The following is a 22,860-nucleotide window of genomic DNA, read 5'->3' as shown; positions in this document are numbered from 1 at the left end:
AGCTTAAAGAGGAAACTGTCATCTACGTGTGGGTAAGGTACATCACAGCTTAAAGAGGAAACTGTCATCTACGTGTGGGTAAGGTACACCACAGCTTAAAGAGGAAACTGGCATCTACGTGTGGGTAAGGTACATCATAGCTTACAGAGGAAACTGTCATCTACGTGTGGGTAAGGTACATCACAGCTTAAAGAGGAAACTGTCATCTACGTGTGGGTAAGGTACACCACAGCTTAAAGAGGAAACTGTCATCTACGTGTGGGTAAGGTACATCACAGCTTAAAGAGGAAACTGTCATCTACGTGTGGGTAAGGTACATCACAGCTTAAAGAGGAAACTGTCATCTACGTGTGGGTAACGTACAACACAGCTTAAAGAGGAAACTGTCATCTACGTGTGGGTAAGGTACATCATAGCTTACAGAGGAAACTGTCATCTACGTGTGGGTAAGGTACATCATAGCTTACAGAGGAAACTGTCATCTACGTGTGGGTAAGGTACATCATAGCTTAAAGAGGAAACTGTCATCTACGTGTGGGTAAGGTACACCACAGCTTTAAGAGGAAACTGTCATCTACGTGTGGGTAAGGTACATCACAGCTTAAAGAGGAAACTGTCATCTACGTGTGGGTAAGGTACATCACAGCTTAAAGAGGAAACTGTCATCTACGTGTGGGTAAGGTACATCACAGCTTAAAGAGGAAACTGTCATCTACGTGTGGGTAAGGTACACCACAGCTTAAAGAGGAAACTGTCATCTACGTGTGGGTAAGGTACACCACAGCTTAAAGAGGAAACTGTCATCTACGTGTGGGTAAGGTACATCACAGCTTAAAGAGGAAACTGTCATCTACGTATGGGTAAGGTACATCATAGCTTAAAGAGGAAACTGTCATCTACGTGTGGGTAAGGTACACCACAGCTTAAAGAGGAAACTGTCATCTACGTGTGGGTAAGGTACATCACAGCTTAAAGAGGAAACTGTCATCTACGTGTGGGTAAGGTACATCACAGCTTAAAGAGGAAACTGTCATCTACGTGTGGGTACACTTACATCTTTATGTGTAATTAATTATAAGAGGAAAGTCCGAAGTATCGCATGTTAACTCATATCATGATAAATACTTACGTGAGAAGGTAAATTTGACCCATAGAAGACGAATAACAATAGCTGTAAGTGATCCTCAAACATTGAAGGCCTGTTTTATGTGATGCTGTAATGTATTTGTTTTACAATCGAAAACCAGATCAATAGTACGACTTATCGGGGATTCGACCTATCCGTCAGATAATAGGAAAGATGTTAGGTATATAACATGTATACAGTATGAAATATACACAGACTCATTTGTCTGATCAACATTTATGCATTTACATAAGAACACCAACATAAATGAGTCTGACCTAGCAGGACATATTTTAATCTATCTTAAACTCCTGGGGCTATAAATGTAGTTCGAGAAAACCTGGAACAACCTCCACTCACACAATTTGCATTAATGTGTAGCTGTTTGATTATTGCCTGGCGCCGCACTCCGGGTACTCCTGCTATACGACGACGGCGGCCTGTAAACACACCTCAGGGCGAGTACCAGTTTGTCCCACTTGTTCATCACGCCTTAAATATTCACCTGTAGAATGGTGTCTCTAGACTCTATGTCCTAGGGTCCTGACGTTGGATGTGTTGCTGAGACTTTCCTGGACTTGGCTATGATATAGTCCTGCAAAGTACAGTTATTTTGATTTTTCAATCAAGACAAAAGTTTGATGTTGCAAGAAGGGTACTTGTATGTTGTAATTAGTGAATGATATATGTGGACTTCGACACACTCACACTCGTTTGTATTTGGCGAGAGCCTATACTATACAAGATGGAGGCTGAAGTTTAAGAGTGAGTGAGTATGTATAGGCGCTTTTAGCAATATACCGGAAATAAATGGGATTCACATATTGTATCCATGTGGGGAGGCGAACCCGGGTCTTAAGGTTAAGATAATAACATTACAAAATGACCTCGCTCCATGGTGTCAATTTGAAATAAAGAAAAACTTTTGGAAGTCAATTCCGGCCTATATTAGTCACACATGTGTAGCTCTCTGATCTGTGTACTATTAGAAAATGAACAGCCACATTAACTGATACCTGCAAGGGCATATTTCTGTTTTTTTACCCAAAGACTTATCGGAAAGTGAGTGTAGAATACATACTTGCATAACATCACTCACGCTCCACCACCTCACACACACACAAAATGATTTTCCTGAATGATGTCAATTTGAAAAACGAAAACTCTGCGAAGTCAATTCCAAGCAATAATAGTTACACATGTTGCTCTATAATGTGTGTACTGTTAGAAAATGAACAACCCATTTACTGAAACTTGGAAGGGCCTATTCCTGCGTAAAGACTAATCGGAAATCGGTGTGTACAAGACTTATATTTCACTGTGAAGAGCTTGGTTAGAACTGTTTGTCTGAGTGTATCGTAGAAGCATAGACCGAGGCTCACGATATATAGTTTTGTCCAGAATCCTTGATTAGCAGTCCGCCTTCATATAGATGGAATGTTGCTGCAACAGACAAACAAACAAACAAACAAACAAACAAACACATCTTTCTCTAGCTGGTCTATGCATGCCTGTTGCATGCCTGCTGGAAACAGTCGTTTTCATTTCCTGCTTTTTGCAATGATCTTGAATATGTGTGCTTGAATGTGAAGAGGTCGAGGTGAAGACAAAGTTGTTTGACATTAAATTTGTTTGTTTGTTTGTTGTTTAACGCTGCACTCAGCAATATTCCAGCTATTTGACGGCGGTCTGTAAATAATCAAGTTTGGACCAGAAATCCAGTGATTGATGTCATGAGCATCGATCCACGCAATTGGTATACAATGTGCATCAACCAAGTCACCGAGCCTGACCACATGATCCCGTTAGAGTCGCCACTTACGACAAGCATGGGTTGCTGAAGATCTATTCTACCCCGAATCTTCATGGGGTCGCTGGACATTATATCACACACCCTTTGCCAATAATAGTATTGTTTGGTGTGTTAAGTCAAACTTCCACCACAACTGATGCGTCATACAGCGATTGTGATTGGTGAAGGCATTAGAGTGATGCTCCAGAGACTCTTGCTATTCCGAAGTTGTTGTGACGTGTTGTGCATTATGCATCAAACTCCATCCCTTGTTCCACCATAAGTAGGTATTTGAGCTTCAGACCAGAATATATTCATAACGTACACATCATGAACACACTAACCAGTAAATGTGGCTTCATCGAGTGCAGGACGTTCTTGTGTTTGAAAAATGATTAGAAACCATATTTTTCAAAAACTATGTTCAGTGTACTGCTTGTATGTAGGTGTTTCTGTGTGCTGTATGTATGTAGGTGTTTCTGTGTGTACTGCTTGTAGGTACGTGTTTCTGTGTGTACAGCTTGTAGGTACGTGTTTCTGTGTGTACTGCTTGCATGTAGGTGTTTCTGTGTGTACTGCTTGCATGTAGGTGTTTCTGTGTGTACTGCTTGCATGTAGGTGTTTCTGTGTGTACTGCTTGCATGTAGGTGTTTCTGTGTGTACTGCTTGCATGTAGGTGTTTCTGTGTGTACTGCTTGCATGTAGGTGTTTCTGTGTGTACAGCGTGTAGGTACGTGTTTCTGTGTGTACTGCTTGCATGTAGGTGTTTCTGTGTGTACAGCGTGTATGTACATGTTTCTGTGTGTACTGCTTGCATGTAGGTGTTTCTGTGTGTACAGCGTGTATGTACATGTCTCTGTGTGTACTGCTTGTATGTACATGTTTCTGTGTGTACTGCTTGCATGTAGGTGTTTCTGTGTGTACAGCGTGTATGTACATGTTTCTGTGTGTACTGCTTGCATGTAGGTGTTTCTGTGTGTACAGCGTGTATGTACATGTTTCTGTGTGTACAGCGTGTATGTACGTGTTTCTGTGTGTACAGCGTGTATGTACATGTTTCTGTGTGTACTGCTTGCATGTAGGTGTTTCTGTGTGTACAGCGTGTATGTACATGTTTCTGTGTGTACTGCTTGTATGTACATGTTTCTGTGTGTACTGCTTGTATGTACGTGTTTCTGTTTGTACTGCTTGTATGTACGTGTTTCTGTGTGTACTGCTTGTATGAACGTGCATCTGTGTGTACTGCTTGTTTGTCCGTGTTTCTGTGTGTACTTCTTGTGTGTACGTTTTTCTATGTTTGCTAATTGTATATACATGTTTTTGTGGGCACTGATTCTATGTCGTGAAAATCGACCTTCCGCGTTGACTATCATCGTCAACTCACAGCAGTTGTGTATTAATTTAGGTCATCAGCCAAAACAAGCGATGACTTTAAGGTCAGCACTCATATGCTATATATAGCTGCAGGATCCAAACGTTATCGCCAAGTAAATGAGACCGCGATGACTGCTGATCACGTACTGTTAGGCAATTGCCTCACTGGCGCTATACCATGTTCAGAGACATGTCAGATCGCTTCCAGCAGTGCGCCATAACGCCCGTCCTAACACAGCTCTTCTGTCAACAGAATTGATGACAAATGTAAACATTCGAGTACTGTTATGACGAAAACAAATGATGACTGATTATTTAAAATTATTATTGGACTATTGGATTATTTGAATGTGAGTGAGTGGGAGGGTGAGTGGGTGAGTGGGTGAATGGGTGAGTGGGTGGATGAGTGGGTGAGTGAGTGGATGGGTGAGTGGGTGAGTGAGTGGGTGAATGGGTGAGTGGGTGGATGATTGGGTGAGTGAGTGGGTGGGTGAGTGGGTGAGTGAGTGGGTGAATTGGTGAGTGGGTGGATGAGTGGGTGAGTGAGTGGGTGGGTGAGTGGGTGAGTGGGTGGGTGAGTGGATGGGTGGGTGAGTGAGTGAGAAATTTGGATTGTTTATGGTGAAGGAAAATCCGTGATGTAAATTGGTACTGATGAACACGTGGACATCAACGATGACCGGACATTTTATTTGTAATTGAGTAATTGACTTTCATAATATATGGCATGACGTGAAACAAATGCGCATGCCAAGAGTACAAAACTTATGCAGGCATGTTCTTGCAAACAAATACAGAACTTCAGGATTGTTACCTGGATCGAATATCTTACATCCCCACTTTTTCATATGTACAAAATACAGAAAACACAGATTTACTAGGCCATCCACTTTCCATCCCATTTCACCTCACCAATCACAAAGCTTCAGGCAGTGGCAACATTGGCGTCCATCAAGTTAATGGAATGTTGCGAAAGCACTGACCATCATTCCGACTGACTGGTACTTTAGACATCTCCGTGGGATGGTGTTACTGTGAGAAGATTAGGGGAGCAGTAACTATCATTCTGACTGACTTGTACCTTTAGACATCTCCACGGGATGGTGTTACTGTGAGAAGATTAGGGGAGCAGTGGCCATCATTCTGATTGACTGGTACCTTTAGACATCTCCATGGGATGGTGTTACTGTGAGAAGATTAGGGGAGCAGTGGCCATCATTTCGACTGACTGGTACCTTTAGACATCTCCATGGATTGGTGTTACTGTGGAGGATTAGGGGAGCAGGGACCGTCATTTCGACTGACTGGTGGGAGCAGTGACCATCATTCTGACTGACCGGGATGGTGCTAATGTGAGAAGAGTCCTGGCAGCAGTGACCATCATTCCGACTAACAGGTACCTTTAGACATCTCCGTAGAATAGTGCTACTGTGATCATTAGGAGAAGTGGCTGTCATTTGGATAGACTTGGGTTTCTCATTTGCTTTGATGGAATTCGAAAACACACAACAAATATCAAAATCTGACAAAATGAAGTAAGAAGCTGACGACTTGATTGATAAGTCAGGAAATTCAAATGCTTCATCGATGTTCATTGATTGGAATTTGTTTCTTGAATACGGGAAAAACATGAAAATTCCTGAACAGCAAAAGGACGCCGACTTCGCGATTCTTTTACTTATATAGTGACGTTCATGGACGTGTGTGTGGCAAGTTGAACTAATCTAGACTGGGTTTATACTGCTAGTATACTGTGATCCCATGCCACAGATTAACACGGATACTCTACCATGTGGCTGCTTTACATGTACAATCGGATCTGACCAGTCTTGTTTTATCCACCGAACACAAGGCCGTATTTTGGTTTAATTCGGTCAGGCATTCTAACCACCGACATTCAACTCTCAGGGCAGACGCTCTTTCCACTACCCCACGGAGGCGTCTGAATAAGGATAGGGGACGTTATCAGTTACACCTTTCTAATACTGTTCATTTTTTCTACTCCGACATTTTTACAACAGTAAAAACAGTAGAAATATAAATACTGACCACAATAACCGTATGTCTGTAGTGTTTATTTATTATTCAGTATAGGTTACGTCATCACTTGGCGTGACGGCTTTGATACAATCGAGTCATTGATAGATAAACAACGATGACATGCTATCAAACAAGTCTCCGAACCTGACTAAACAACCCATGATGTCCCAATCTCTTATTCCAACTGACTGTCTATATGATTTATTTTCTTTGGTATTTGCTTTGGTTGTTGGTACATTTAGTGCAGTAAAGTAAGCATTACCTTGAAAAGAGCGAATGAGTGAGTGAGTTTGGCTTAACGCCGCTTTTAACAGTATTACAATTATATCACGGGGTGTCAGCTTAATGTCGGAGGAAAGAAAGACGTGATGCAGGTCTCAGACGTTTACCACTTCGGTGAAACCCATGAGGACGGGTATGATGCTGAAAAACCTAGAAACATAATCAGGGCGAACCGGGATTCGAACCTACAATCATAGGTTTTTTGGCGTGCCCAAGGGACGCAACTCTGCACAACGAATCGTGGCGCCTTAGGCGACTGGGCCATCCGTGCCCCCACCTTGAAAAGAGGGAGTGGGTGTTAGCACTGCTTTCAACAGTATTTTGGGTGTCAGCTTAATGGGAGGAAAACCCGAAATGATGCAGGTTTTAGACGGTTACCATTTTGGTGAGGCCCAAGAGTACAGGTGCTGTAGTGTCAAACCCGTAACAAAACCGTGATCGATATTGTGACCAATGCTGTCTGGGTACGATAAACCACCGACGGCAACTCCCTACAGTGTTCTGGTAGGTAGCATGTTGCAGCCCAGAAGGTTTGAAGCTCTGTGTATTTTGGATCAGATAAGGTTTCTCACATACTTGTAGCGAGAGTGAACCAATATGGCTATCATAAGGCTAAAGTATGTGACTAAGCTGATTGTATGTCAACGTATCGCGATGGCGGGCGCCATTGCATGATGGTCACATCAGCCAATACTTGATGTGTCCAAAACCTGATTAGTTAAAAGACGAAGTAATTAAGAGTGAATATTGTTGATTGAGGCGTAAACAAAACACACTATTCACCCACCACCTTGTCCACACACAGTATTGGCTTCAACAATAAATCAATTCAATAACCTACAGAAATAACAGAAAAAAACATTCTTGTTTTCACACTGACAGTTTTTAATGTCGCAAAACACGAATCTACCCGACACCTCCCCATAGAAATATCTCATAGAACCTGGTGCAGACAATACCACTTCCGTTAGTATGAGAGTAATAGACATTCATTGGGGCAGTATCGTACTTGTACTGAAATCAGTTTGGACAAATAGGAACATCACACTTTTCCCAGCGTGCATCTGGATTCGTAGTGTAACACCACACAAATCCCTCACGTGTTGGGTCACGGCAGTAGTTAGCAGATCCTGTTACAGTTTGGGGTGTTTCAAAGCCTGGGACAGCGAACTTGGCGTCTTTGTTATTGTTGTGAGAGTGTGGCTCCTGAGTATCCCACCGTTGGCAGGTCTTGCCGGATCTGGTTGTTGACTGAGTGCCAGTATATAACACTCTTGCATTAGATACCGCCCAACAACCGGATACTGTCAAAGACAACAGAAATACATTGATACATAAAGTGATGCCAATACTCACATGTCTCACATGTGTAATAGTAGTAGTAGTAGCAGCAACAGCAGTAGTCGCTGTAGTTGTAGCTGTGGTAGTAGTTGCTGTAGTAGTAGTAGTAGTAGTAGAAGATTAGGGCAGTAGTAGTTGTAGCAGTAGTAGTAGTTGTGGTAGTAGCAGCAGTAGCAGTAGTAGTAGTAGTGTAGAGAAGAGTAGTAGCGTAGTAGTAGTAGAGTAGTAGTAGTAACAGTAGTTGTAGCAGTAGAAGTAGTAGTAGTAGTGTAGAGAAGGGACGTAGTGTGGTAGAAGTAGAAGTAGAAGTAGTTATAAAATTAGTAGTAGTAGTAGTACCAGTAGTAGTAGTAGTAGTAGTAGTAGAAGTAGTAGTTGTAGTAGTAGTAGTAGAAGTAGTTGTTGTATCAGTAGTAGTAGTAGTAGCAGTAGTAGTAGTAGTAGTAGTAGTAGCAGTAGTAGTAATAGTAGTAGTAATGGTAGAAGCATTAGTAGTAGTAGTAGTAGTAGTATTTGCGGTAATAGAAGCAGTAGTACTAGTAGTAGTAGCAGTAGTAGTAGTGTAGTAGTAGAGTAGTAGTAGTAGCAGTAGTAGCAGCAGTAGTAGAAGTTTAGAGAAGAGCAGTAGTGAAGAAGAAGTAGTAGTTGTAGCAGTAGTAGTAGTGTAGTGGTAGTAGTAGCAGTAGTTGTAGTGTAGAGAAAAGTAGTAGTGTGGTTGTAGTTGTTGTAGTAGCAGCAGTAGTAGTAGAAGTAGTAATGTAGTAGTAGAGTAGTTGTAGCAGTAGTAGTAGTAGTTTAGAGAAGAGTAGTTGTGTAGTAGAAGTAGTTGTAGTAGTTGTAGTAGTAGTAGTGGTGGTAGCAATCAGTTTTGTTTATTATTGTTATTACTATTTTCTCCACTTGTTAATATATAGGGCAATTTGTAATCGTGATAAATAGGGAATAGTCATACTTCTAATTTCATCAATGTTTCAGACATTTTCAGACAGACATTGAAATAGTTTACATCCTTACTGTTGACACACTTCTGGTTGACCTTCGTCCAGGACCGGTCTTTCTGGCAGACGCTCATCACCGTGTCACGAAGACTGATAGTCAGCAAACCCTTCCTGCATCTGTAGGTTGCGATGCCAAGAAGACCTGTTGAATCGTAGACAACGTCTGTGCCTTCTATAGGAGTCGGTGAGCCACAATCTACACTCAGCGTAGACGTCAGATTGGCTGTAAAGTATACGTTCATATAAGCATAACGACGATGCGGGTGGCTTTTCCCAGCGAGGAGCTGGTGGGATTCTCAATGTATGGGTACAGTGTGTGCACGGGTCCTGCCCAATGCCCCAGACCGCCTCCGTGGTCTTGTGGTAGAGCGTCCGCCCGGAGAGCGGAGGGTCCGGGGTTCCTTCCCCGGCCGTGTCATACCAAAAGACGTTAAACGATGATACTTGTTGTTACACTGTCTGGCGCTCGGCATTAAGGGGCTAAAACAAGGACTGGTCGGCTTGGAGTCATTATACTGTGTCTGAGTGGGGTATTCATGTTAAACTGCGCGCAGCATGGTATCTCAGTGAGCTAGCACTATAAATCGGCATCCGTCCGTACTAGTACAAGCAGCCACACAAACACACACACGTACATGCACGTCGCTATATAAGTGCAATAATCTTGGACGCGACGTTAAACCCCATTTCACCTCACCACCTCACCCAATGCCCCAGCAGGATTACTTCACCAGTTTAGTATATATTTCTTTTAAGTATTCTAGAATCATGTGCCCCTCACACATAGATCATTCCGATTTACAATCAATGTGAATCCTTTGCTATTGCATAGTCCTGCCAATCAATCAAAATATCATAGATCACAGTCCCCTCATATATGATATCCACGTAGGTATATAATTCATTCCCAATGGCTCCTATTTTTTAATATGTCATACTGTCAGGTTAGAGCTTGAACATGTTTACTTTATTTATAACATGTTTTGAAGTTTCGTGACACAACTATTGAGAAACACAATGAACACAAATGTATGTTTGTACTATAGTCCTAGACACTTGAAATTGACTCACGACATATCGCGATTATCAACCAACGAAGATAGCTGGATGCGTGCTAATACTTATCACGTGGACACAAGCCATTCCGGCGATAATGAATATTAATTAAAGTAAATTAAAATTGTGAAGTACAGTTTTGTTTCTTCAGTTCTTTCTGGAAACGTTGACACAATATGTTAACCTAGAAATCTGTATATAAACGAATTTAGTGTGAAACCAACAAACAACCAACAAATGGTATACAATCAACAAATGTATAACACAATTTACCAGGTTTACGTATAAATACAATCTACTGCACATCAATTACAATGACAGTACACAATAGAGTGGAAGTACAGTATTCAATGACAGTATATAATATGACCATCACAGTCCACGGTATTCCGGAAGTTTACACATGAGACTGGCATCTAAATATAGTAACTTCTTCAAAACACCTTACATTAAACAGAATTACATTCCTCACAACTAATTACTCTCCAAACACAATACAATGAGCTTCTCTCGAACCACAACAGGAATAATGCAGCACAACTACAATCAGTATTTAACAATATACCACCCTGCCATGTAACAATGTACCACACTGCCATGTAACAATATACCACCCTGCCATGTAACAATGTACCACCCTGCCATGTAACAATATACCACCCTGCCATGTAACAATGTACCACCCTGCCATGTAACAATGTACCACACTGCCATGTAACAATATACCACCCTGCCATGTAACAATGTACCACCCTGCCATGTAACAATGTACCACCCTGCCATGTAACAATATACCACACTGCCATGTAACAATGTACCACACTGCCATGTAACAATGTACCACCCTGCCATGTAACAATATACCACCCTGCCATGTAACAATATACCACACTGCCATGTAACAATGTACCACACTGCCATGTAACAATGTACCACCCTGCCATGTAACAATGTACCACCCTGCCATGTAACAATATACCACACTGCCATGTAACAATGTACCACACTGCCATGTAACAATGTACCACACTGCCATGTAACAATGTACCACCCTGCCATGTAACAATGTACCACCCTGCCATGTAACAATATACCACACTGCCATGTAACAATGTACCACCCTGCCATGTAACAATGTACCACCCTGCCATGTAACAATATACCACACTGCCATATAACAATGTACCACACTGCCATGTAACAATATACCACCCTGCCATGTAACAATATACCACCCTGCCATGTAACAATGTACCACCCTGCCATGTAACAATATACCACCCTGCCATGTAACAATGTACCACCCTGCCATGTAACAATGTAGGTACACTGCACATGCTCTAGTGATGGTAAATATATAGGATTCTACCTTGCGTGATTGAAGCTAAACGAGGATTATTATTATTATTGTTATTATTATTTAACATTATCACTATCAATATCATCATCATCATAATAATAATAATAGTGATTATTATTATTATGGTGTGTCAGTAGACTAGACTATATATGTAATAGAACTCGGGTAACAGTTGACTTCCAAATACTTTCAATTTAGTGAACACGCTGTCTGCTTTCTTTTATCTGCTCTCTGAACCAGGCGTGACAGACTATTCATGTTCACATATATTATAATATCCTTCTACCAGCTTTCCAAAATGTACAACACGCTTGTGACTGATGACAAGGCGACAAAACACAGACGCAGGTGGATACACAAATTGAAGCCAAATTCTTCCCACTGGGAAAGACAAAAAGCTTCAAATCACGTACACCGTAGCAGCTCAACGACGTGAGTAACTGCTGGTTTTATCTGTCGATTGACGTTTAACAAGTGTGTGTCAATCTACAGGGATTCTATCACTTTGTGCTTACTTTCTAAGATGGTTCATGTTTACAGCTTTGATTATGATGACAAACCAAGAAACACAACCGGTCACACCGGAAATCGAGCCCTCAAAATCATAGGTTTCTGGCATCTCAAGGGAAGCAACTTTGCACAGCGAATTACGGTGCCTAAGACGATTGGGTCCCCGGGGTATTCAAGAGGATAGTAGGTATTAGATGAGAGAAAAATAGAGTAAATTACAAAAATAATTACCTATTGCTGTCTCCATGTAACTGAGACGAATCTCTTTGTTTTCATTGTCACGTAACAGCTTCACTGGAACAAAAGGGATCATATTACAAGTGTGTATACTTAATTTTGATAAACAAACGCTAAAACAACTTTTCGTAATTTTAGAATATATTTCTTAAAACAAGATAGGGGTGATACCAGGTGTTCGCAAAATGATGACCGTATCATGCTCCATCGGTTGCAAACGTCACAAACACATGCAACAGCAAGTCAACTGTTCATCTCAACAACTACGGGAACATATTGTACAAACAGAATAAGGAATTGCATCAGATATCTTCTTTTTTTTCACTGTAACATCAAATTTGGATATGTCTTCCACATGTCTCTAAAACAATTTACTAAGACGTTAAGTATTCTTTGATAACCTAAAATTGATATCCATATTGATGACAATGACTATGGCGTGACAGTGTCATCAATTCGTTGTTTATGTAGAGTAGTGTCACACCTCAGGACAGATCAGATCATTTTAAATTCCAAACCATTTAGGGTAAACACTAAAGTTACACCAAGGATTTTCTGTCCGTCTCAAACTAATGTACATATACTAACGGACAAAAATAAGTGTGCTTCAACAACTTTATTCTAAAATGACATGGCGCATCTTACAATACACTTTCAGGAAGACATCTTCTCGACTTTATGATTCACAATTTGGATGTGCATGTTCAAGCACGACGCACAATTTGGAAGTTTGGGTGTTGTTTGGAGCATGACACTCACACATGTGGTTTTAATGTGAACAAAACACATTGATTGATTACTTATCAGCGGCACAAAAACAAACACTTTTGCTTAACTGTAAATAAAGCTTACGGAATGACACAGTTTGTTGAAAATCAACATCTTGCCAGACATTCTCTTTGGAGACGCAATCTTCAACAGGGCAACACCCATGGCTTGCCACGGGCCCGTCGTCCACGTGTGTCACGTCAACAAGACAACCATATTCGGTTGATGCATCTACGGAATCACTACCAAACTGCAACATTCACAGCTCGGACAATTCCTAGGTTGAGACAAGTTAGTGGTAGAACGGCACGCAACCAGTTAAGGGAGCACAGTGTCCGCCCCCGACATCCAGCAATACTCCCAAGTTTGCTTCCACATCACAGTGAGGTATGCTTCCCTTGGTGTAGACAGCATCTGAGTATTTACAAGACAAGACTGGTACAGACTACTGATGAGTCCAAGTTTCATCTGGACAGATCTGATGTTCCTGAAAAGGTCAGGACGGTTCAGCAACGATTGTGTTTCTCAATGTTGTCAGTTTGGGGGTGGATGCGTAATGGTGTGGGTGGCATCACAAATCAAGGGAGAACAGAACTCATCATTGGTAATTGCAACTTGAATAGCGTACGCTACCGACGAACCGAAACCGTTCGAGATCATGTACTACCTTGTGTGCAAATGCAGGGACGTAACTTTGCAGCAGGATAACGTCTGGTTACACGTTGCTTGTGTTAAACAGACATAACGTTGCTGTACTGCCGTGGCCGGTTGTTTCACATGACCTCTTCTACATAGAACATGTCTGAGATGAGATAGGTCGACGCATACGACAGGACCAGAACCGGCAGGTAACGCTAGCTCAATTGTGCCAATCTTATTTGACATCTGGAACAACATTCCGAAGGCAGTTTCCAATCATCATCTGGTGTGGACTACTGTAAAAAGTGGCGTTAAACCCAACTCACTCACTCATAGTGTCCTGAAGTCGTCACAGTGGTGCAGTAGATAGAGTGGAAATTTCAGTCCCCTTATTTTCAATTCCCGTTAGTTATATACCGACAGACAAAAGTAATTATGCTTTTTGTGGAGTGGTGTAATAGATATCGCTCAATCTTATTTGACATCTGGAACAACATTCCCAAGACTGTTTCCAATCATCATCTGGTGTCTTCAATGCGCCGCCACTGCCTCGCCTGTATCTTATGACATTGTGAGTTTGGATGTTGGCAATTGATGTATAAGGATAAAAGAATGATAAAGCGAATGACCAAACATTAACACGGTAGATAGATGGTTCTGTGGACATAAAACCTCTTTACTACAATGAATTCGACACCAAATATTAGGTTGAAACATATCGATTACACCACTTTATATGAAGCATGGTTACTTTTTTTCCGTCAGTATATATCTAACGGTAACTGAAAAAAACATTTCACTATACCTTGTGTAAAGAAATGAGGCGAGGGGAAGTGAAATGGGATTACGATTGTGTCAACGTGCATGAACCAGTCCGGTCGTAGTCGTTCTTAAGTCTAGTCTAATGACACACCATAATAATAATAATAATAATAATAATAATAGTGAGTGAGTGAGGTAATGCTTTACGTCACATCGGCAATATTTCAGCCATATCGTGACGAGAAATTAGACATGAAATATACATATATTTAAACTTTATAAAAATCTGTCATCGAAGGACAGTATGAGAACTAGAATATCACAGAAAAGATTTAAAACTAGTTGCGGAAGATTTAAAAGCATTAAGTATTAAGGAACAACACAATATAAAAATGGGCTAGAGATCGTCAGTAACTAAAGGGAGATCACCACACCAGGGACCATGGGGACTTACAGTACCTTTGCTTCCTGCATGGACCCCGGCAGGATTTACACCACCCCTTCAGTCACTGGCGATTATATGCAAGTTTAGCCATGGAATAAAACTAACAAAGATGCTACGATTTAAAAGTCTGGTATGCAGAAAAATACTACGAATGGTGTGGGACTTACATACCCTCTTAGGGGGACAATAATTTTACGCTACTTCAACCCCCCTCGAAGGTACAGCCACTCACAATCTAAGTTATTTATTAGCACTACCAATTTATAAAATAATATATTAAGCACATCAAAATTTATGGACAAGTTCTATTTCTTTTAAAAAACTTAATATTAAATGAGAAGTTACATCATTAAAAAGGTCCTTAACTGTTTTGACACTGAAATATTTATCCCTTGTGATGGAAAAATCAATACAGTCAAGCAGGACATGCTTGACTGATTCTTTCATCACAAGGGATACAAAACGGATTTGATTGATTGATTAGTAAAATATTTTATAGGTGTTCGGGCAACTAGGCCCATTTACACCTTGCCCATAATAAAGGTTTGCGAAGTACCTGGATATTTTATAAAGTATCAAAACTGCCACACGCTTTAATATAAGCGAGAATGACATTCTGAACATCATGGTGAACAATATTCCTAGAACAGAAAATACCAGACAATGAGAAGTCAATATTGAAAACTGTTAGTGCCTCCACCATGACCTTACGCTGATTAACATACTTTTGGCAATGCAATAAAAAATGAGCTACATTGTCAAGCTGATTACACACTGTACAATGTGCAGAAACGTCTTTATTAATAACATTTAGATAGGCTCCAAGACCACAATGCCCAAGACGAAGTCTGGTTAAGAGAACCTCCTCTCTCCGATTATTTCTAGATATGTGTAATTTAGTGATAACAGGATCGATGCCAAAGAGATGCCGTCCTTTTAAGGATGATGCCCATCTCTGCTGCCATTTTGTTTTAGCATGGGCCATACTGACGGTGCCTAACTCTGCAGGAGAAGGTAAAATTGCGTCATCCAGTTCGGAGTCATCAAAGTCTAGTGCAGCTTTAGCCAATTTATCAGCTTTCTCATTTCCAAATAATCCAATATGAGCGGGGATCCATGAAAATTCAACATCTAACAGATCTTTACTTAAGTCATTATAAAGGACGAGAATAATGTTGATCAAGTCGTGTCTCGCTGAGGAAGCACCTACCCGAATTGCTTGTAATGCACTGACAGAGTCACTGAAAATTACAGCTGAAACAGGCCTTAAAAAAGTAATCCAACGCAATGCTTCAATGATTGCTCCTAGTTCAGCAGAAAATACTGATAAGTGATCAGCCAATCGGACAGAAAGTTCTCTCTTTTCATTAACAATGAATATACCAGCACCAACACGACCAGACACTGGGCACTTAGAGCCATCAGTGTAAATCTGCATAGCATTCAACCATTGTAGACTTCGGATATGTTCCTCAGCTATAGCTTTAACTCGAGGAGCTGGCTCACATTTATTTACCTGCTCCAGGACATCAAAATATACTGATGGTAGTCCAAGCAGCCATGGTGGCTTTTCAGGCAGAACAGTAGGGTCATCTATTGGAACATCACGCACAGTATGATTGAAAGCCGTTCTCTGAGATCGCATCCCATAAGGCCCCATACCATTTTTCCAAGTGTCATGAAAATATTCTATACAATCATTCAACACAGTTGACGTTGAGTGTTTTTTCCCAAAAGATTTCAATTTTAACATATATCTAACGTCTAACATTTCACGCCTGAGATCTAAAGGCATTTCACCAGATTCAACCTGTAAAGCCTCAACAGATGTGGTCCGGAACGCACCAAGACATAATCTTAGGGCTTTCGACTGAACAACATCAAGTCTTGCTTTTTGTGTAGCACATGCAGATCCATAGCCCTGGCAACCGAAATCAAGTCGAGATCTAATGAGGGCTCTATATAACATTAACATACACTTCCTGTCTGCACCCCATTTGGTACTGGAAATGCTTCTCAGAAGGTTCAGGACTTTATTGCATTTCTGAATCAGATAGTCAATATGTGGTTTCCAGGTGAGCCTCTTATCAAACCAGAGACCTAAAAACTTGACTTTGTCGACAAACTCCAATTCAGAACCGCACAAGACTAATTTGGAATCGTGAGGAATCTTTTTACGAGTAAAAATGATAGCAGAAGATTTAGAAGCTGAAATCTTAAAACCCCAATGAACACACCAATTCTGTACAAGATAGAGAGATTGTTGAACGACTTTGAAGACAGTGTCAAAATTACCGGACCTTTTCCACAAAGCTCCATCATCGGCAAACTGTGATGTTTCAACCAGGATATTAATATTCTCAAACAAATCATTTATCATGACGTTAAATAATGTTGGGCTGATCACACTTCCTTGAGGAGTTCCATTCTCTAAAATATAAATATCTGACAGTGACGTTCCAATGCGAACTTGTATAGTTCTACCCGTTAAGAAAGCTTTTATCCAATCAAGCATACGTCCACAAACTCCAAGGTTATACAGTTTAATTACCAAACCTTCCCTCCACAACATGTCATATGCTTTTTCAATGTCCATGAAAACAGCCATTAAATATTCAGTGCTACCTAATGCCTTTTTAATGTCAGTTTCAAGTCGGACTAAATGATCAGCACAAGATCTATTTTTTCTAAATCCTGATTGAACTTCTGAAAACAGATGGTTCTTTTCCATGAAGTACACCAGCCGGTTATTTACCATTCTTTCCATTATTTTACACATGTTAGAGGTAAGAGCAATAGGTCTGTAGGATGTGGCTTCAGTAGGATCTTTACCAGGCTTTGGAATTGGAACTACAATTGCTTTTTTCCAAGAAGAGGGAAGTTTGCCTTCAAACCAAATATTATTAAACAGTAAAAGCATGGTGTCAAGGCTGATACGGGGAAGATGTTTAAACATATCATAGCATAATGAATCATCTCCTGGAGAAGTATTTTTCCGTCCAGAAATAGCATTCTTTAATTCCTGGAAACTAAATAAGGAGTTGTAATCAGCAATATGAAATGTTGGACAATGTAAGATGTCCGAGAATTCAGATTCAAATGTTTCTTTATAGCGGAGAAAATCGGAGTTAAAGTTATCTGTACTCGATACTTTTTGAAATGACTTAGCCAGTGCATTACTCTTGTCTATATTTGATGTTGCAGGCGTGACTTTACCAATAGACGGAAGAGCACGATGTGAACTTGAACTACCAGAAATCTTTTTCACTTTCCTCCATACTTGGGATAGAGGTGTATTGTTATTTATAGAACTGGTGTAATTGGACCATGACAAACGTTTTGCTTCAATAACAGTTCTTTTCAGTAATGCGGAAGTGTGCCTATACTCAATTAAATCACAAGGCAAAGCCGATCTTTCAACAATTTTCTTTGCCCTCTTCCTGGCATCATGTGCTGATTGACATTTATCAGTCCACCAACAAACAGGCGGTTTAAGCGGACGTGTACCAGAACTTCTGCCTATAAATCTATTGGCAGCATCAATAATGTTAGAGACAAAGCATTTGGAAAACTGCTCCATATCAATTGAGTTTAGAACAGGCGTGATTGTGTCAGAGCACAAAGCAGTAAACGCAGACCAGTCAGCTTTAGAGAAAAGCCACCGCTGAGGGGTACCACTCAGATCAGCGATTGGGTCAAGTTGAAGGCTGGTAAACACAGGATAATGATCACTACCAAATGAATCCTGCAAATATACTTCCCAATCACAATGTGGAGCCAGTTGTGGACTGACAATGGTCAAATCCAGGGCCGAAAAAGAAGCAGAAGCCAAGTCATACCGGGTCATAGAACCATCATTAAGAAGGAAAAGATTCTTTTCATCAAGTAGTGTCTCAATGGCTTTACCTCCAGCATCTAACTTACTAGCTCCCCACAATGGACTATGACTATTAAAATCACCACACACAACTGTAAGATTGGCTGACACGGTCAAAACAGAAATATAGTCATTATAGGTAGCAAGAGCATTATTATAGACATTAAAAATGGAGACGGATCTTTTGTCCTTCAAATGAATGGTGACTGCATTCGCTTCTAATTGGGATGGTGGCAACGTAAGTTCATTAAATGACAAAGTGTCCTTTATGAGTATAGCACAACCACCTCTTAAACCAACCTGACGATCTTTACGTAGGCAGACATAACCTTCCCAACGGAATTGCTGTTTAGGATTCAGGAACGTCTCCTGAAGACAAATAACATCAGGCATAGGATCAAGACTGTTAATAAAAACCTTGAATCCCGGACCATTAGCATTTACTGATCGAGCATTCCACTGAAGGATCAAGAGAGCCATAAGAAGGATTAAGACTGCCATTGTTGACCCTGAACCATGCTCGTCAAATCATCCGGGGACAAATGTAACCCCAAGAGGGACTGGGCAGCTGACGCTATCATCTGAAGACCATCAGTCTTGAATGCACGAGTAGTGCCAAGATTGGCAACTATACAAATAACAAAGTTGAGAAAATCAACATGAGATACATTGTTTAAGAGAGGTGTGCAAGACGATTCAGGCAAGATGTCAACAACAGGATCAGTCTGACATTCAACTTCCAGAGACTCAGTCTGAGTACTAGCAGTCACCATGACTGGAGAAGACACAACATCAGAAATTGTAACAACCTGAGACAGTGGTGTAGCTGCAGAAGGTGGTTTAGCTGCAGAAGGTGGTTTAGCTGCAGAAGGTGGTTTAGGGACTGCTGGAACCTGAGCGACATTTAAATCTCCACGCACCTGTCGAACAGCCTGAGAATAAGACAACTTACCCTCCACTCGGACTTTCTGAATCTGGACTGCTTCCTGGTATTTAATGCAACCTTTGTAAGCCGCAGAGTGGGCACCACCACAGTTCTTACATTTAAGGGAACGTTCATTGCACTCCTCGTATTTGTGCTTCCCTCCACATTTAGTGCACACATGATGAGTGCTCCTACACTTAGCAGAGACATGCCCAAAAGACTGACACTTGAAGCATCGCAGAGCAGGAGGAACATACATCCGAATAGGAAATCTCTGGAAGAATATAACAACATGATCTGGTAAAGATTGGCCAGTAAACGTAAGTAGGACAGATTTGGTGGGAACTTTATCAGGCCCACGAGTCAGACGCACAGCAGAGCACAATAATGGTAACACAGGCTTTAACTCATCCTCAAGTTCATTCATCTCAATATCCAGATCAATACCATAGATGACTCCACGTGTTCTCATTAATGAATCAGGTTCATGTACGGTGACAAAATGTTCATCAAGTTCGGTGATCTGCAAAAGTTTTTTGGCAGCCTCAACAGTTTTGGCTGTGACACTAACATCACCCCTGGCCATCCGCTTAACACTGACTATTTCTGTAGTGACCTTAGTCAAGGCTCGAGCCAAAGCACGCTGTGTCATAAGTTGACAGAGGGTCGTTGAACCATCATCATATTCATCTACATCGGCTTTAAAGATGACAGTGGTTGATTTGACCTGCGCTGGATCATCAAATACAAAAGTAAGATCAGACCAAGCAGGAGGAGGTACAGTAGTAGGGGGCTTGGCAACACAGGCCTTTTTAGAAGTACCATCTGGAATACGACCAATTCGCTTCCTCCCTGAAGCCACCACTTTAAATCCGTCCTCACATTCCATTCTGTTGTCAGCCATTGCCGAGGACAATCCCCAACAACTGACTGTAACAAACAGCAAACACCAAATAAAAATGAAAAGTGTGAATGCAGTCCAACACAAGAGAAATCAAAACCAAAAGAACCAAAGAGGAAGGAACATAAACAGTCAAGTGTGGTGTAGAACACTAGACAAGTTGCTGAGAAGCAAAAGACGTCCGAACTCGACGGCTGTCTACAAAACGGAGGATCCTCACCTTTTAATAAATATTCATTTGTGTATCTGCTGTGGCCAATACGACATCGTCGCATAATGACCTCTTCAAATCTGGACTGACATCCCAAGAAGGTATATCCGATATTTGGTTTAATTTCATGTAATTTATTGATACCTACTTGGGCGTCCCACTTCTGTTGCATAAGATCTCGGATGTAAGATCGAATCAAGGGTTTAAAATCAGTGTATGGGATCAGAAGTGGTGTCACAGATTTGTTGAGGGCTGCTTTAGCAGCAGCATCGGCCATTGTGTTACCTTTGATACCAACATGGCTTGGTAACCAACAAAAGACGATGTCATATTGGCCAGTAGCAAGATCATTAAATAACTCAAGAATTTGGATTAAAAGTGGATGTTTTGAAGACATATTTTTAATTGCCTGAAGGCATGAAAGAGAATCTGAAAACAGTATGAATTGGTTATGTTTAGATTGATTACCGATATATTTAAGTGCTGTAAAAATGGCGTTTGCTTCTGCAGTGAATATTGAACTGTTATCAGGTAAACGTGAAGAGATTGTTCTGGATCCAATGACAGTGGCACTAGCAGCAGCGCCACCATCCTTGGATCCATCTGTAAATATGGATTTATAAGTGCCATAATTGTTTCTTAGTTGATGGTATTCTTGTTGGTATATTAATTGGTTAGTATCGGATTTCTTAAGTTTGGTTAATGTCAGGTCTACCTCTGGCTTTACCATTTGCCAAGGAGGAGATGAGAAAAGTTGAGTAGGAGCTATATCTTGGAGTTTGATATTCGAAGCTGATATTGCAGATTTTATTCTAATTCCGAGTGGTGGAGTGAGTGCTGATTTCTTATTGTAAAGATCTTCGTAGAGAGGATTAAATACGCAATTAAAAGCTGGATTTGACTGATTTGAATATAATTTAGTGATGTATTGTAATGATAATTTCAGACGGCGTTGTTTAAGAGAAGGCTCATCCGCTTCAACAGACAGACTTGGAATAGGAGAAGTGCGAAAGGCACCAAGGCAAAGCCTCAGACCTTGGTGATGGATAGTATCTAGTTTTTTTAGATTACTTTTACATGCTCCACCATAGACGATGGAGCCGTAATCAAGTTTAGAACGGATCAGTGATCGATATAAGTGTAAGAGGGTTGTCTGATCCCCTCCCCACTTTGAATTAGAAACAACTTTCAAGAGATCGAGTGCCTTCAGGCATTTAGATTTAAGGTATTTAATATGTGGGAGGAAAGTTAAGTGGCTATCAAAAATAAGTCCCAAGAACTTGGCCTCCTTAACAACTTTGATAGGAGTGCCATTCAGAAATAGTTCAGGGTCCTTATGTGGCTTATATTTTCTGCAGAAATGTATGCAATTAGTTTTTGATTTGGAAAATTTAAACCCGTTTTCTAGACACCACTTGTTAATTTTATTGAGACATAATTGTAATTGCCTTTCTATTGTGTGCATATTTTTACCACGGCAAGATAGATTAAAATCATCCACAAAAAGTGATCCATCAACTGAATCATTTAAAACTTTTGATAAACTATTTATCTTTATGCTGAATAATGTGACAGACAAAATACTGCCTTGAGGGACACCCTGATCCTGATTATAATGATCAGACAGGGTAGATCCCACTCGGACCTGAAATTGTCTGTCTGTTAAAAAGTTGGATATAAACTGAGGCAAACGACCTCGCAATCCAAAATTATGTAAATCTTTTAAAATACCATGTTTCCATGTAGTGTCATATGCTTTTTCGAGATCGAAAAAGATAGACACTGCATGTTGTTTGTTTATTATGGCATTTTTAACGAATGATTCTAAACGTACTAAATGATCGATAGTACTTCTGTTTTTACGGAAACCACATTGTATATTGGTAATGAGATTATTGGTTTCTAAGTACCAAACAAGTCGATTGTTTATCATGCGTTCCATGGTTTTGCAAACGCAGCTTGTCAATGAAATTGGACGATAATTTGATGGATCGGTGTGATCACGTCCTGGTTTAGGTATTGGAACAACAATAGCCGCACGCCATGAAGGTGGAAAACTTCCTGTCGTCCAGATTTTATCAAAAATATTTAACAGAGATAGTAAACATGATTCTGGTAAGTGCTTCAGGAGTTGATAAGGTATGTTATCAGCTCCAGTAGCTGTATCGTGAGCTTGTCCAAGGGCAGTATGTAGTTCATGAATAGAAAATATTTCA

The 22,860-nt window shown here is 40.6% G+C and overlaps 1 protein-coding gene across 1 annotated transcript in view; it reads right to left on the bottom strand.

Moving 5' to 3' along the window:
* Positions 1-6,070: 6,070 nt before the first annotated feature.
* Positions 6,071-22,860, bottom strand: part of LOC139477161 (uncharacterized) — a 30,273-nt gene continuing 13,483 nt past the window's right edge. Inside the window, exons 3-5 of the mRNA XM_071259712.1 lie at positions 12,111-12,173; positions 8,970-9,176; positions 6,071-7,918 (exon numbers count right to left, since the gene is read on the bottom strand). Of these exons, the coding sequence (XP_071115813.1) occupies positions 7,635-7,918; positions 8,970-9,176; positions 12,111-12,173 (554 nt within the window). The 3' untranslated portion in view covers positions 6,071-7,634. The remainder of the gene's footprint in view (positions 7,919-8,969; positions 9,177-12,110; positions 12,174-22,860) is intronic.

The sequence above is a fragment of the Haliotis cracherodii genome, unplaced genomic scaffold (assembly GCF_022045235.1).
Source record: "Haliotis cracherodii isolate W230 unplaced genomic scaffold, xgHalCrac1.p SCAF_31, whole genome shotgun sequence".
Taxonomy (NCBI): Eukaryota; Metazoa; Mollusca; class Gastropoda; order Lepetellida; family Haliotidae; genus Haliotis; species Haliotis cracherodii.
The sequence above is the reverse complement of the archived record's forward strand: the minus strand, read 5'-3'. Positions and strand labels throughout refer to the sequence as shown.